General features: G+C 49.9%; 2 protein-coding genes across 12 annotated transcripts in view; one reads left to right on the forward strand and one right to left on the reverse strand.

The window, feature by feature from the left end:
- Nucleotides 1–225: 225 nt before the first annotated feature.
- On the reverse strand, nucleotides 226–8,477 carry SEC22B (SEC22 homolog B, vesicle trafficking protein). The gene is given in 6 exon segments (XM_069862434.1): nucleotides 226–2,208; nucleotides 2,594–2,740; nucleotides 3,031–3,191; nucleotides 7,792–7,901; nucleotides 8,312–8,411; nucleotides 8,413–8,477. Coding segments are annotated over 6 exon segments (723 nt in total). The 5' UTR covers nucleotides 8,463–8,477; the 3' UTR covers nucleotides 226–2,053.
- A 511-nt stretch (nucleotides 8,478–8,988) lies between these two features.
- PACS2 (phosphofurin acidic cluster sorting protein 2) overlaps nucleotides 8,989–15,335 on the forward strand; it is an 80,552-nt gene continuing 74,205 nt past the window's right edge. For 5 of the 11 annotated variants that reach the window (XM_069862438.1, XM_069862435.1, XM_069862437.1 and 2 more), the window contains exon 1: nucleotides 8,991–9,155. In XM_069862438.1, coding sequence (XP_069718539.1) covers nucleotides 9,028–9,155 — 128 coding nt within the window. In that variant the 5' untranslated portion in view covers nucleotides 8,991–9,027. Of the gene's footprint in view, nucleotides 9,156–15,335 lie in introns of all 11 variants that reach the window. The other 6 variants (XM_069862440.1, XM_069862441.1, XM_069862442.1 and 3 more) reach the window with 3 other exon arrangements.

Genomic DNA, 15,335 nt, shown 5'->3' on the forward strand with positions numbered 1-15,335 from the left:
ACACACCAGCCAGGAAAGAGAGCCCTGCATGACCAGCCCTGCATCGTCTCTCTGCCAGAAAAGGTCCAAGATCATGTTTTTCTACTAGCTTTGCCTCCAAAAAAAAGGAGATGTTATCCCAGGTGGCTTCAGCTGTGGAGCCTTTACACTCTTGTGTCCCTGGAGTGGAAAAAAGCAGTCTCAGAGATCAGCAAAATGAGACACAGGAAACTCCAGGCTGCAGAGGGGATTTTCCAGAAGCATTTATTTCACTGCTGGAGGCAACTGCTTGCCTAGCTGCCCCTCACTGCAGAAGTGTCAGTCCCCACAGTCCAAACAATCCACCTGTGGTCAGTGTCTGCTCACCTTTCAGCACCTACATCACACAGGCCCACATAACTGGGACATTCACCTGCTAGGGATAACACTTAAAAGGATCAAAAATAATGATAATCATAATGCTAAGGCAATCTACAAAGTAACACTTGGAGGCATCATGCAGACACCAGATGATTTTAGACTACCTGGTAAGTCAGATTTCCCAGGTGTATTGGTGGACGAGTACCTGCTACTTCCCTGCCCATCCAACACTGTGCAAAGCTGGGGGTGTTCCCAGACAGGACAACAGCTCTCTGTTTCCCATACAGTGTTGGGAAACACTTCCAGGTCAGTTTATACTTCCAGAACTACTCAAGGTTATGTGCTTGTAAAAGGTGCTGGGGAGTCCTGAAGCTTCCTTCTGTAACACTGGCTGCTTCCTACCAAGTGGCAGGCACTTGAATGCAGAAGAATGCTTGACCTGTGGGGTTTATTTTTTTCTCTTCTTTTGAATAAAAACAAAAGCTGACTGATAAAATGTTATTCTTAGCACAGGTGGACCAAAAAAAATTAAAATAAAATAATCACATTATAATGGAAATCTATAGATTGGCCCCTGAGAAAGAAGCCATACACTACTGCCCCATGATTCATTTTTCTTCACTTAGTTTCAGCTTCCCCAGTGAGGTAGGGAGAAGGTGACCACGGAAAAAAAGGTAGTGTTTCCAGAGGATATCCCTGCTTTAAAGTTATCCCTTTCAATCCTTCACATAAAGTTAAGGTGTTGTTTAAGGAAACGCTGCCTTTTCTTCACAACAACATTCATTTGGTTTTTTTGGTTACTTTTGGTGGGGGAAAGAGAAAGAAAACAAGCATCCCAGAGATGAAATGCTGGCAGTTTTAACACATTTTGGAAAGCAAGCTCAGTTATAAAAATGAAGGAAATAAAGTAGTGAATCTGCAGATAGAAGGGAAAACCAGAGTGCTGACACAGTTTGCACTGTGCCCGCTCTGACAGCACTTGAATTATCCACCCTGCTCACACAGAAACATACTGAGCCAGTCATACAGAGCTGTCAGGAGAGGGAAAGTGGACGCTTACAAACCTGTAGATCAATTTTGTAGGAATTGGTAACGTAGAAGCCTTTCAATGCCTCTCCTACTTCTAGACAGAATGTATTTTAAGGCATAATTTAACATCCATTTCTTCCTAAAGTAATTTAAAGTGTAACAAGCAAAGATGACAGACACAGAAAACAACAGCTATTCTAACAGAGGTGAAAGCTACTCTATGTACAGTGCAGTATTTGCCTTAAACAGGGGAGTCTTGTCTTTAAAAAAGAAAGAACTGCAGACCCAGATTCTAAAACAGCAGACATGGCCAACACAAGGAATGTTCATTAGAGTCCAGTTCCGACTAGAGCTACTCAACAGGAGGATGTACAAGGTGATTATGCTCAACTGTGACTGTTCCCAGAGTGTGTCCCCAGGAGGGGGGCAGGCCTGTGGGAGCCATACCCTGCAGTACCCTAGTGCAAACTACCTCCAAGGGAAAGCCTGTAGTCATCAAGGCTTCATGCCTATTGTTAGGCTTCACTGAGAGGTGTAGTAGTCAGGTGTCACCTAACAATGTCAGGACACTTCCATCAAGGTGGTGGTCCTGTGTGGATTCTAATGCACATCCCCCGTGAACAGTGTCCTGCACAAATACACCTGCCAGGCTACCGGCTTTCCCTCTTCTGTCACTGCAACTGGCTCACAGCCACCAGAATCTCACATAGACGATCAACATGATAAAGAACACAGCTACGGCTGCAAGTTTGGCATAAGTGGAACGCATGTTCAGATACTTCGCGTCCTGACGATACTTCTTGGACAAACTGGACAAGCTGTTGGCCTTGGAATCAAGAGCTGTTAAAGGGAAAAGGGAGAGAAGTTAATCAACATTACCTCAAATAGAAGTTCCCCAACCATGACATTAACTGCACAAGTTTCTCTGGAGCAGCTGTAAGCGCAGCAGTTTCACACACCCTGTACCTACCTACGGTGCTACAGCGCTGCTCCTGCCGGGATGAGAGCCACCCAAGCTGGTGAGATGCTGGTCTTGCTCAAAAAAAGCACCAGTACCTGCCAGGTGCTGCAGAATGCAACTGATCCAACTCAAACTGAGTCTGTTGTTTTTCTCAGGAAGCTCAGGGATCAACAAGCCTTTCCCTCCAGAATGCTGACCCAGGGACTCACCCAGCTGACTGAGGAGACAAGGAACTGTATGCCAAATATTGGCTATTCCCTCTACCTGAAAGTGCCTCTCCTCGCTGTAAGACTTCCTCGATGTTGGCCACCATGATCCTCTGCACATCTTGCAGCTCTGTGTTGATGGAGCCCAGGTTCCTCCTCGCACGGCTGTCAATGTACAGCTTCTTGGTTTTCTGGATGTAGGTGTCTGGAACAAGAGGGGCTTATCAGAGTGGGAGCACTGCCGAGACAGCCAGCAGACTGCACGCAAACACACACTGGAGAGAGGCCAAGAGACTTCAAGCAGGAAATCTGAATCAAAGAACATGTACCATTTCCCTACCCATCCTCTATTCTCTTGCTCAGAACAAATAGCTTCTCTGGTGCTAAGAAGAGGCTGAACTATCAATTCCAGAGGCTAACCTGGAAAGGATCCCTGTGTTGCTGCTCATCCTCAGCAAGAAGTTTCCTAACTAGCCACAAAGAGAGGGACCTCACCAAATTCAATGAAGGAATAGGGCCTGGAGACCGTTGGCACCTTCTTGCCATGCTGCTCATCAAACTCTGAATGCAAGTCTTCCAGGTATGCAAAAGCCAGCTTCTTGGGGAATGCAGCTTCACACAGGACCAGGTAACACACTCCTTTCTCAATGATGTAGCTGAAAGAACAGCAGAGAGAGGATTAATGAATCAATTTTGTACCTATCCTAGCAAGCACCACCCAGCATACCTTTATTGCTACGAGGCAATGAGAACTGCATACAGGTACTTCCACTTTGCTTTCCCTTGGAGGCAGTTTGCACTAGGGTAATGCAGTTTGTCAGGTGTAAACCTTCCTACAAAGTAATGACTCATTTTTATTTTACCTAAAATACATTTTCTTGTAGTCTCAGACCCTATACCTATGCCAACAGCCCTGAGCTTTAACGTCAATGGAACAAAGTTGGCCTGAGAGTAACATCAACTTAAAATACCAACAACAACATTATGATTTTGGAGTTAAAAAGGGAGGACACATGCCCTTCCTCCAGCAGTCCAAGGGAGAGAAACACAAGTAAGTTTGCCAGCAGACTAGAAGGGGAGGTTGCCAACACAGCTCTAAGACAACACAGCACAGCCAAGTACCTGAGGCCCACAAACGGGAAGCTCTGCCCTGAGATTAGGACACGCACAAGGATTTGGTCTCAGTGTGCTAAAAAGCCACCCAGTGACTGCAAACTTCCACTTTCTGTTTTGGAGGGCTGGGTATCCCCTCCCCTCCAACACCAGCCTGGTGGTGGGATGTTGTTATCCACATGGATGGCATCAAAGACAGCTGGGGTAAAATACTGGCGCAATCTGGGTTCTGGTGACTTTCCCTCCAGGTTTGCCATGGGTGGCCGTGCTACCAGCTGTTTGGCTCTGATGCCAGGAGCTCCAAAACGTGCGTTGAAGCAGGGGCTGCTCTTGTTGCACAGTGCTGCTTGGTCTGTTCCATACCTGAACACGTGGAGAGGTGCTCTCCTCCTCCCACCACCCCATTGCATCCAACTTGTACTGGGGTTCACAGAGGATCAGTGTTGCCCTTGCTCCAGCATGAGCTCCAGTGTGTCTGTCAGCACTGAAAACAGGGGACTTTCACTGTAATTCAGCCAAAAAGCCTACTGAAATAAGGGGTGAGATAGAATCAATCCTGAGATTATTAAGGTTATTTGGCTTTGCTACAACTTCCTGCTGCTGCACATTCCCAACTACTTTTTTCTCCTCATTTAGCCAAGAGAAAAATAAAGGCAACAATATATCCACCAAAACCAAGGGAGCAGAGACAGTAGATAACTCTGCATACACTTTTGAATGTTTATCTGTATTATTCAGGGTGGAAATTAAATGCTGCTTTGACGTTACCTTCCCTTGACTTTCCACATAATGCAATTATGTGGCAGTCTGGTTAGCATAAAGATTAGCAGCATAATAAAGAACTGACCCTGTCACGGGGGCACTGCTGTTAAATAAGTAGCTTAAAATTTGCTAATAGTTGCATCAGGCTCACAAAACAATAGCCCCTTCACACTCTTTTCCCAGACACCCCAGCAGGTCCAAAGCCTTCAAATTAACCACCCGTGGCTTGCTTCTAGGCTCAGGAGTACCCATTTCTCCTGCCTCTATATGGCCTGTGTGTGAAACCTGCCAGCCTTCAAACAACAACTGATACACCTGACTGGAAGCAAGAAACTCCAGTTACTATAATCCATTCTAAAAGTGTATCCCGATGAGACCATGCTTTTATTCCTTTTCATGACCCTCAGCTGGACTGCACTGGTATGTAAGGCTAATCCCAATCATGCCCCTGTTCTTCCTTTACCCTTGGAAACATGCTTGGCAGCTTGGAGTTGCTACAAATCACCCCCAGAGCTTGATTTATCCACTGTCATGGACAGCAATATTTGAAAAAGTCTTTTGAAATAAGCAATCTCCAGATGAGGGCAGTCTGGCCTGAGCAGCTGGTCCTGCCTGAGCTCCTCAGCCACGTTTCTCACTTGCTTTTCCCTTGATGTGGTATTTAATGTGTCAGATTTAGAGCTGATCTGTTAGCACCACAGGGAGCACACTCATCTCGCTGTCCCAGATTCAGGCAGTTCTGTTGACCCCAGCTCGACATCAGAGTATGGCTGGGCTTCTCGGCTTGACTTGTGGTGCACGCTTCCAAGCTTTATTACAGCACCGGATCATGCCGACTGCTCAGCAGCGCATGCGCACCAGGGGAAGGCAGTGCCATTTGCCACCACTGACTTGCATACTCCAGATTTCTGCACAAAGTATAGCCAAGAGGTTTCTTATCGTTCCCTTGGATCAATTTTGAGAGAGAAAAGCTTTATCCTGGTAACAGTGGCAAAGGCCAAGGGTTGTTTTCAACATGACAGGTAAGAGCCACTTCAGTCATTCGCCAGCCAAAGGTCAACTGCTGATGGGTGGCACAGCAGACTCCACTGGTTTCTATACCTGTACAGTCACGCACACCGAGAGCTGTAGCTGAAAGAGTGACACGGCTTTTGGAGCTCAAGTGTAAACATTTAAAATCGTTTCAGCAGTCGCAGTTTAAGCTTCACATTTCAGCAAGACTAGACTCTTCTCTGAATTGATCATGGCAAAAACGTTTAGCACCACCTCAGCAAGTTCAGCAGTATCCTTAGCCATGCTTGTAACCTGCACCACAAAGTGCTCTGTCCTAGTTTATGCTGCCCTCAGCAGCCAGGGCTCGGATTTGGCAGGAAAAAAAGATGTGCTGTATTAACTAACAGCACGGTCATCAATCAGCATCATTTTAGACTATATTTCTAACTCACCTGTTTCTTTTCCTTCCTGTGCGGTTATCACAGGAAGTTTTCTGACCTGAAAGTACCTTTTATATGGGTCCTGCCCTAATGTCCCACCTTAACAGGCAGCACTTGAGCGCTTTGCAGCAGCCAGTCCCCACGGAACTTGTCTAGGGACTAACTCAAGACAGAAGGAGAAACACTCCCTTCCTTGCCTGCCGGCCAGGTAACCTGGCTGTTCCCCTGACACAGGTGTCAAAACATAAGCTTGTCCAAGGCCTCCTGCCTTGTCAGAACCAGTGATATCACAGCCACTGCTAACAGGCTTCCATTTCCCGGGCATTGCAAGCAGCTCAGCCTTCCCAGACATTGCTCCACTTGCATCACAGCAGCAAGACAAGAAGAGATTTACTAGGATCTATCCAGACTCTTTCAGAAGGATTCACTGCCACTCAGAGCTACACTCCTGCAGTGCCAGGGAAATATTTAAAATTAGAGGTTTTGAATTCTAGGAAGTTTCAGCTCCTAGAAAGAGGACGATGCAGAGCAGGATTTTGCAGTTAACCCTGGCAACAACACCCAAACCTGCCAGGCGACAGGGACAGCCTGTCTATTCCAACCAGGGCCATTCTCTAACCATGAAAACTCCTGATCAAAGGCAACCAGAGGTCAACAGAAAAAAAAAGATTAAAAAAATTTTGCCACAGTCATCATGCATAAGCCAGCCACAACAGAAGGTGCTCTCAAAACCGCATGGCTTTTACCAAAGATATCCCTCCCCAAAAACTCCTCTTCCTGTCTTTTTGTGTCACTGAATCTCTGAAGAAAAGAACATGGCAGGAGATCTGCTCAGGGCCCTTGTTATAGAAGCAGAGACCCAAAGCCAGCCTTGCCTGCATTCAAAGGCCATCTCCCCTTCACCCAGCTGTAAACACGTAACCTGCTCACCAGGGCTGGGGAAGCAATAGGGATCCTGCTGCTTGCAACGTGGCACAAACGCTGCCGAGCATGGGAAATCTTGGTGCATTGCTGGTAAGACTTCACAACTCTGTCTTGGTGATCTCATGTGGCACCTGAACTCAGAGACCTCAAACACTTCTGCCAAGTAGCACCATTCTGATTCCCGACAAGATCCCAGGCCTGATTCGGTTCTCCAGCATTACCTGCTAGGTAATTACATGGCATGTAAAGAAGCACTTCCTTTCTCAATGCTTGCCCTCCTGCCCTTTATTGGCTGTCAGCTCTTTTTCCATTTACTTGCCTTTCCAGATCCCTGATGATCAGGGAGTCAGGATGTCTGACCTGCACTCCGCAAGTTTTCATTATTTTAAACTCCAGTTCCCTTGTTAGTGCGCTGCTGGAGAAATCCAAAAGTGCTTTCTAATAGAGAGTGTCCGAACAGTTTGGGAAATGAATTAAACGCTCTGAACACATTTGGCAACCATAAGACTGAATCTACGACGTGAGAGTAAAAAAGTTTGTCAGATATTAAAGAAATAACTAAAGAAGCTCAGAGATGCTCTGTGTGCTTTCTACACACAAAGGTAACACATGAAAAGGTACATTCCTACGGGACACACAGGGAGGAAAATCTTGTGCAAGAGCTGCTGCTTTTACCAAGGACACCTCTTTTTGAAAATGAAAAGGCACAGGAGGCACAGAAGACACACTTAGAGGGTAAGATGCCAATAAGCAGAAAAAGCTTAAAAGGAAGAGAATCCACATTGTTTTCAGCAACAGCAGAACTATGAACTTGGCTGAAACACCGAGTGTCAAGAAGGAACAACTCAGCTGCTCTCCCTGCTGAGCAGCTATTACACTTCAACCAGAAGGGCAAAGAGTGGAACAGCTCACCCTCTCTCAGGCAGCCCAATTTCTAAAAAGTCCTCACCCTGACCCAGAAGCAACTTCCTTTATTTCCATGGCAGCATTTGCCCATTTCCCTATGGCACCTACAGATACTCACTGGAAAGCCATGGCACCTGCTTCGAGAGTGCACCTCGTGGGGGACTGCTCGTTCAGCTTGCGGAAGAGCTGCTTCGCTTGACTCTGGTACTGTTGCAGGTCACGGCCTGACTGTGAAGGGAGGACAGGCTGTTGGGAATAGCTGCTACTGGAAAACACCACCTTCCCGCAATCAGGGGGGCTTAAAGGGGGGGATCCCGGGCTCAGCTCGAGGAGGAGGAGGAGCTCGCTCCTAGCAGCACAGAGACGGCTCTCCAGCCGGAAAGATCTCGCGGAAGAGCCATCTAGTTTATAAGAAGGGCTGACAGAGGCCGAGAGGAGGCTGCAAGGGACTCTCTGGGGCCGCGTGGGGGCTGAGAGGAGTCCCCCGAAGCTGCGAACGCGCTGAGAGGGGGGCGAGAGTGGCCTCGTGGGGCTGCAAGGGGACCCGTAAGGCTGTCAAAGGACTGAGAGTGATCCCGTGGGGCCGAAAAGTGCCGCGCGGCCTCCCCCGCGCCTCGGCCCCGCCCGCGCGGCCCCACCTGCTCGTCCTCCTGCATAGAGGCGGCGAGCGGCAGCCCGTCCGCCACGCGGGCGATCATAGTCAGCAGCACCATCTCCGCTCCCCGTTGCGGCCCGCCCGCCGCCGCCACCGCCTGCCACGGAGCCAGCCGGAAACGGCCTCGACGACATCCGGTGCCACGGCCTCGGCAGCACAGTCACTTCCGGCTCCGCGGATGGGGGCAGGCGGCAGCGCCACCCGGCTCTGGGAGCCGCCCCGCCCGGGACAGACCGCGCCCTCGATGTCACCGCGGCCCGGGCAGGTCAGGCCCCCTCATCACAAACCCCTCAAGGCGAAACACGCCCCGTCTGTCAAACCACACCCCCTCGTCACGAACGCCCTTAGCAGGCCACGCCCCCTCGCAACAACCACGCCCCTCGTGCGGTACCCTCCGGCGTAAGGACACACCCAGAGTACAGCTCCGCCCCCCGCGCGGGCGCGCCCACCCTGGCGCAGGCCGCGCCCATTAGCTGCCACGCCCGACTCAGGACACGTCCCTCGGCGCGGCCCCGCCCCTCAGACCGCGCCCACTCCGGAAGACACGCCCCTTTCAGACCACGCCCCCGCCCCGCGCGCGACGCCGTCCCGGCCTCAGTTAGCCCCGCCCCTTCGCCCCCGCCCCGTCACGTGACCCCCCGGCCGCCGGGGAGGGGCGGTGCGGCGGGTGCCGGTGGGCGCGCGGGAGGGGCGGCAGCGATGGCGGCGGCGGCGGAACGGAGCCGCCTCAGCTTCCCGGGCGGGGCCGGGGCCCTGGGGCGCCCCGTGCCTATGAACCTCTTCGCCACGTGGGAGATCGACGGTTCCAGCCCGAGCTGCGTCCCCAGGTAACGGGCGCACAGTCTCCTCTTCTCCCGAGGCCTCGCGGGTGGGCGAGGAACTCGGACCCGTGGGTCGAGAGTCCTTCGCCCACCCGCGAGGCCTCGGGGGGCTGCTTCCTCTGCTCTCCTTTCCCCTAGCTTTGCCGCCCTTTTCTCCATTTTAGGGTTCCCTCTGTTTTGGGGTGTCCTACCGCAGTGATGGGCAGGGGTCCCCTCCTCTTTCAGTGGATTTTGGGGGTGGGAAGGGGGCTACAGGGATCCTCTGACCCTATAAAGGAGGTGGGAGTGGCTGCTGCCTCTCTGCACCAGGTCTTTGAAGGGCTGCGCTGTGCCCTCCCCCGATGTGTTGGGGTACAGCCACCCCAAAAATCTAGTGTGTTGGTGGTAGGGATTGGGGTGTCTGGCTCCCCGTGCCCCATTGTCCCATGTTCTGTGTTCTGTTAACAGGGCATTAGCCCAGCGAGTGCCTCAGGCTGGGCATCTGTTCCTTTTTTGCTGCTCTTCCACCTGCTCCAGTCCCCAGTCTTTCCTTATCTCTGGTCTGTGTATATATATGCGGGTGTATCCCTGTCTGTGCTTCTTTTAGCCCACATGGGAGGAAAACCTTGTATGAAAGCCGTGCTTTTTAGGTCTGACTTTAGCAGAATGTCTCTGAGGATTTAAATGTGCCAAAGATGGATATTGGAAGCGCTCCTCTTTTTATTTTTTTTAAACGGGGACACAGCAAGTAAGCAAAACGGGAACAGAGTCATCATGCTGACCTCGCAGGAATGTAAAGCTTTGCAAGCTGTACAACCCCCCAAATCCCTCTGTCTTCTGTGCTGTCCAGATAGCAGGTTGGACTCACTGGCACTACCCTTCTCGTAGGGCTAGCTGCTTGCTCATGGGACTGGCAACTATCTTAGCTTAAATGTTAAACACAGTTGTAGTGCTGTGTAGCATTGCGGGCAGGAAGATAGCACAGGGTTGAGGAAAACTTGGGTCCTGCAACTGCAGATGATCTTGGTTTATAACAGCTTATCTGTGCTGACAGCACCTTGCGTTATCTGCCTGGCAGCAACTTTCTCTGCTTGTGTCTCGTTCAGCCTTTCTTATCTGCAGTTGAAGGTCTTGAAGGGGGCAAGCATCAAAGGGAATGTGCCCCTCTTCAAGGAGTCCCTATGCTGTGAAAGGAGATGCCTGTATGGGAGGGGCTGGAAGAGCAATTGGGGCACTTCTGATTTTTGTACTGGATTCCAGTGCAATTCATATTGATCCTGGTGGCCTGCAGAGGATGTGGAGGCCCTCTTGTAACCTGTTTTGAATCCTATTCTCTCCATTGCACCCTCAACTACACAAAGTTGGTTGGGTTTCCATCTCATCCAACCTCTTATCAGGGGCGGTTTAACTGAAATAAAAACCGAACTGTTTGTTGCTATCAAGGACTTTTAGTTCTGCATTATCGTTTATGCTGATAGCTGCAGATCTGAAAATCGGCTCACAACATAGTTTGCTTGTTTGCAAATCCATAGATGACCAGAAAATGCAGTGTAATGACCCTGGCCCTGCCTTGGTGTAGTAGAGGATTAGGGTGAGCCTACACAGAACTTGGCATTTCAGGTGGGTCCTGGGTGCTTGAATTATGTGGGCAACAGCAAATAGCTGGCAGCTGGTGGAAGTGCCTGGAGGAACCTGTGTGATGCATAGGGTGTGAGGGTATCTGGGCAGATGGTGTAGAACTGGGTTTTGATGGAGAAGCTATGGAGTCACTCAAGTAATCTGTGAAAGTGGGGCTGGTGAAAGTGCTCAGATTGTATGCCCTGAGGCCTGAGGCATTGATGGGAGAACTGGGGCAACTTGGGACCTTCTAGGATCATAGCTTTTGTACAAGGAGTTTGTGTGTAGTAGTGGGGCCGTCTGGTTTCAGCCCTGTTGTTTCAAACACCTTTGCTTGTTTTTCCTGAGTATCCTTTTCTCCTGCAGCCCGGGGGTAAGTGGGGATCCAGCTGCCACATCTGCTGCTGCTGGCTGAATGAGTAGGTCTTTCCACAGCCCTACGAAGGCTGTGTACAGGGTGCAGTGTATGGCAGGTCTGCAGCTGTGGGTGTCAAGTGGCTTTTGTTAATCTGAAATAGTCAGGAGCAGTGGAGGTTGCAGCTCCTGCAGCGATGTTAGTCTGATTGCATGGTGAGGTGTATGCTGCACTGCTTGTGCTGAGCAAAGAGTGTATCTGTAGTAGCAGCTGGGGTGCAGCACCTGGGCACTCAATTCTGCTGTTCCTCATCATTTAACATTGTGTCTTGTGATGCTACATAGGGTCCATGCTTTGCATTTCATTAGAGTCTTTGCAGCAAGCTTTTCTGTCAGAGCAGGCGGGAGTTAGTAAACCTTTAAGTTGCACTGCTGCCTCTCTATTTCAAGTTCATATAGTAAAGATTTTTCCTGTGGCACAGCAGCATTTAAAATTCTTTGTGTTAAAGTGAGCGGCTGGGATGAAAACTGTTCTGTGGGGCACGTGATATTCAAAACTAGTTGCTTGGTCAAACAGCTTTCTGTGGGGACCTGAATGGAGGATGCGGAGGAGAGTGGGCCTTAATCTCCTCTGAGATTTCCACCAGTTACAAGTTCCCCTTGGGGTTTCTGTTGACAGGATAGACCTTCCTAGCTAGGAAGAGGCTTGAACTTGGCACAAAGTCAGAGGATTTCTAGAAGAGGGGCATGTGTTTGGGAAGGCAGTGTTGCTTCCCTTCACTTTTAAATTAAATTAAATTTACATTAAATTAAATTTACATTAAATTAATTTACATTAAATCCTACCCCATTTCTAAACTATTTCTCCTACATTAAGTTGGAGCCAGAGGGGCTGGATAGAAGCAGCACCTGGAGTAGGCTGTGCCTGTGTGGTCCTGAGTTGTATGGGTGGACTACAGGGAAGAAGTGAGATTGTGCAGAGAAAAAATCAGGAGGGCTAAAGCTCAACTAGAGCTCAGCTTGGCCAAGTCAGTGAAAGATAACAAAAAATCTTCCTATAAATACATTAACAATAAAAGGAGGACCAGGGAGAATATTCAGTCCCCACTGGATGCAAATGGAACAACTGTGACAGGGGATGAGGACAAGGCTGAGGTACTTTAATGCCTTCTTTGCCTCAGTTTTTAATAGTAAGGAAAGTTGTTCCCTGTGTGCACATATGCAGGAGTTAGAGGAGCAGAACAAAGCTCCCGTAATCCAAGAGGAGGTGGTTAGAGACTTGCTTGCCCAGCTAGACACCCACAAGTCTATGGAGCCAGATGGGGTCCATCCAAGAGTATTGAGGGAGTTGGTCGACATGCTTGTCAAACCCCTTTCCATCATCTTCCAGCAGTTCTGGCTGACTGGGGAAGTTCCACCAGACTGGAGGCTGGCTGACGTTGTGCCCATCTACAAGAAGGGTCGCAGGGAGGATCCAGGGAACTACAGGCCTGTCAGTCTGACCTCAGTGCTGGGAAAAGTCATGGAACAGGTGATCTTGAGTGCTATCATGAAGCACAGGCAAGAGAACCGGGTGATCAGCCCCAGTCAACACGGGTTCATGAAAGGCAGGTCTTGCCAAACTAACCTGATCACCTTCTATGATAAAGTGACTCGGCTGCTGGACAAGGGAAAGGCTGTGGATGTATCTTCCTGGACTTCAGCCTTTGAAACAGTTTCTCGTAGCATTCTGCTTAGGGAACTGTCAGCCTCTGGCCTGGAGAGGCGCACACTCTCCTGGGTGGAAAACTGGTTGGATGGCCGGGCCCAGAGAGTGGTGGGAAATGGAGTTAACTCCAGCTGGAGGCCAGTTACAAGTAGTGTCCCCAGGGCTCAGAGCTGGGTCCAGCCCTGTTCAATGTCTTTATCAATGACCTGGATGGAGGCATTGAGTGCACCCTTAGCAAGTTTGCAGGTGACACTAAGCTGGGTGGAAGTTTTAATCTGCTGGAGGGTAGGGAGGCTCTTCAAAGGGCAGGCTGGACCGCTGGGCGGAGTCCAATGGCACGAGGTTTAACAAGGCCAAATGCCGGCTCCTGCACTTGGGGCACAGTAACGCTGTGCAGCTACAGACTAGGAGAAGTCTGGCTGGAAAGCTGCCTGGAGGAGAAGGACCTGGGGGTGTTGGTTGACAGGGACTGAACATGAGCCAGCAGTGTGCCCAGGTGGCCAAGAAGGCCAATGGCATCTTGGCTTGTATCAGAAATGGCGTGGCCAGCACATCACGGAGGTTGTTCTCCCTCTGTACTTGGCACTGGTGAGACCGCTCCTCGAATCCTGTGTTCGGTTCTGGGCCCCTTGTTACAAGAAGGATGTTGAGGCTCTGGAGCGAGTCCAGAGAAGAGCAACGAAGCCGGTGAAGGGGCTGGAGAACAACCTCCTCTTATGAGGAGCGGCTGAGAGAGCTGGGGTGTTTAGCCTGGAGAAGGGAAGGCTGAAGGGAGACCTTATTGGTCTCTACGAGTACCTGAAAGGAGGTTGTAGAGAGGAGGGAGCTGGCCTCTTCTCCCAAGTGACAGGGGACAGGACAAGAGGAAATGGCCTCGACCTGCTCCAGGGGTTTAAAAGATGGGTGGGTGAGGTGCTGAGGGGCATTTTTTACTGGTTGATAGGAATGATTGGACTCGATGATCCTGTGGGTCTTTTCCAACCTAGTGATTCTGTGCTGAAGTAGAGGACCTCATGTGGATGTGGATCTGCTTCTCAGATGGTGACCAAGAACTGGGCTGTGGGAGGAAGATCTCTAAAGCACTGCTCTCCAATGTGCTCTTTGCTGGGTGATTTACTTGAAAGTCCATTCAGCTGGAAGGCTGCCTTGGTGCATCCGTGGAGTTGCCCTGTGTGAAAGGGCTATGCCTAAACTGGCACCATAGTAGTGTTCTGCAACTTTGTTTTCAGTGAAACACAAGGCTACATGGTGTTTTGCACTTGTACTAGCCTCCCTTTCTCTCCTGCTGTTTGCAGAAATTCCTTCTTCAGCACATGTAGTACCTGGGGTTTTTTACCTTACCGACCATGGTCCTCCTGAAATGCAAGTACTTTCTTTCAGTCATCCCAGAAATGTGACTCAAACTATCTCCCTATCTGGGTGTAGCTGCTGCATACCAGAAGGGAGAGATGCTTACCTTTTTTAATTCTGCTTCTTTCTTCTGTGCATTGAAATATTTTCCTTTGCAGAAGGTTACATCATGTAAAATTCTTCCTGCCACCTGTAAAAACTGAGAGTGGTGGTCCTACTGTGTGACTGTGAGAGAATTGGAGCACTTCCCTTGGTTTCCTCACACTGTAAAGTAAGAATTTTTGGGGGGATGTTGGGTCTTTTCCTTCAGGTTCTTTCTAGTCTCTTGATGTAGCAGTGGGTGTGAATGGCAAAATGTAGTACCATACTATCTTGAAGGAGCCACAGGAGGAGGTGGCAGCCTGAGGAGGTTGTCTAGGGAAGGGTGGTTGTGGAGAGAAGCTTTGCTGGATAGGGGTCTGCTAGGGTAAGATAACTTGAGGGTCAGTGCTCCTGTTCAGAACAGGCTACTGCCTTCATTGTCACCTACTTGAAAGTTCCTGCTAAGCTTTGAATGGCGAAGTGGAGTGTATTGAGACTGAACTGCACATGGAGCAGATATGACCTGGCATCTGTTGGAGGTATGAGGGAAGCTGTGAAAGAAATCTGGGAAAAGATGATGCTGGGGATCAGAAATTGTTTACCAGGCACTGTCCAAGCATTTTTGTGTGCAGGCTCACCTCTGTAGCTTACCTGCTGGGTGAGGAAACAGGAAGGGCATCCACATGCATCCCTTGGACACGAACAGGAGGTTGCTGGTGCAATGATTTTGCTGCTCAGTGTTCTGTGATGGCCTTGCAGCATGTGAACTTTCACATCAACTCTGGTGCAGACATCCCCAGGGGCTATGGAAACTGACTGGGGTGAAGCAAAGGGTTCACAGCAGCTGAGTGGATCCTGACAGTTTACTCACACCTCAGGCTATGTCCTCCTTTCCCTGTGCCAGCTCCCATCTTCTGCTGATCTGTTCCCTGTGTTGGCTTCCTCTGTGTTAATGAGTTGCAGTGTTTGCAGAGGAGTCTATAAGCATGTGAAGGTAACAGCACCGATGTGTGACTGGGAGGGAAGGTGAGGACTGCTGAGCATGGAGCCACTCCAGCATTCTCCATGTTTGCATCTCTGTGTGGGGTTAATTCCTC

The sequence above is a fragment of the Phaenicophaeus curvirostris genome, chromosome 8, assembly GCF_032191515.1.
Source record: "Phaenicophaeus curvirostris isolate KB17595 chromosome 8, BPBGC_Pcur_1.0, whole genome shotgun sequence".
Taxonomy (NCBI): Eukaryota; Metazoa; Chordata; class Aves; order Cuculiformes; family Cuculidae; genus Phaenicophaeus; species Phaenicophaeus curvirostris.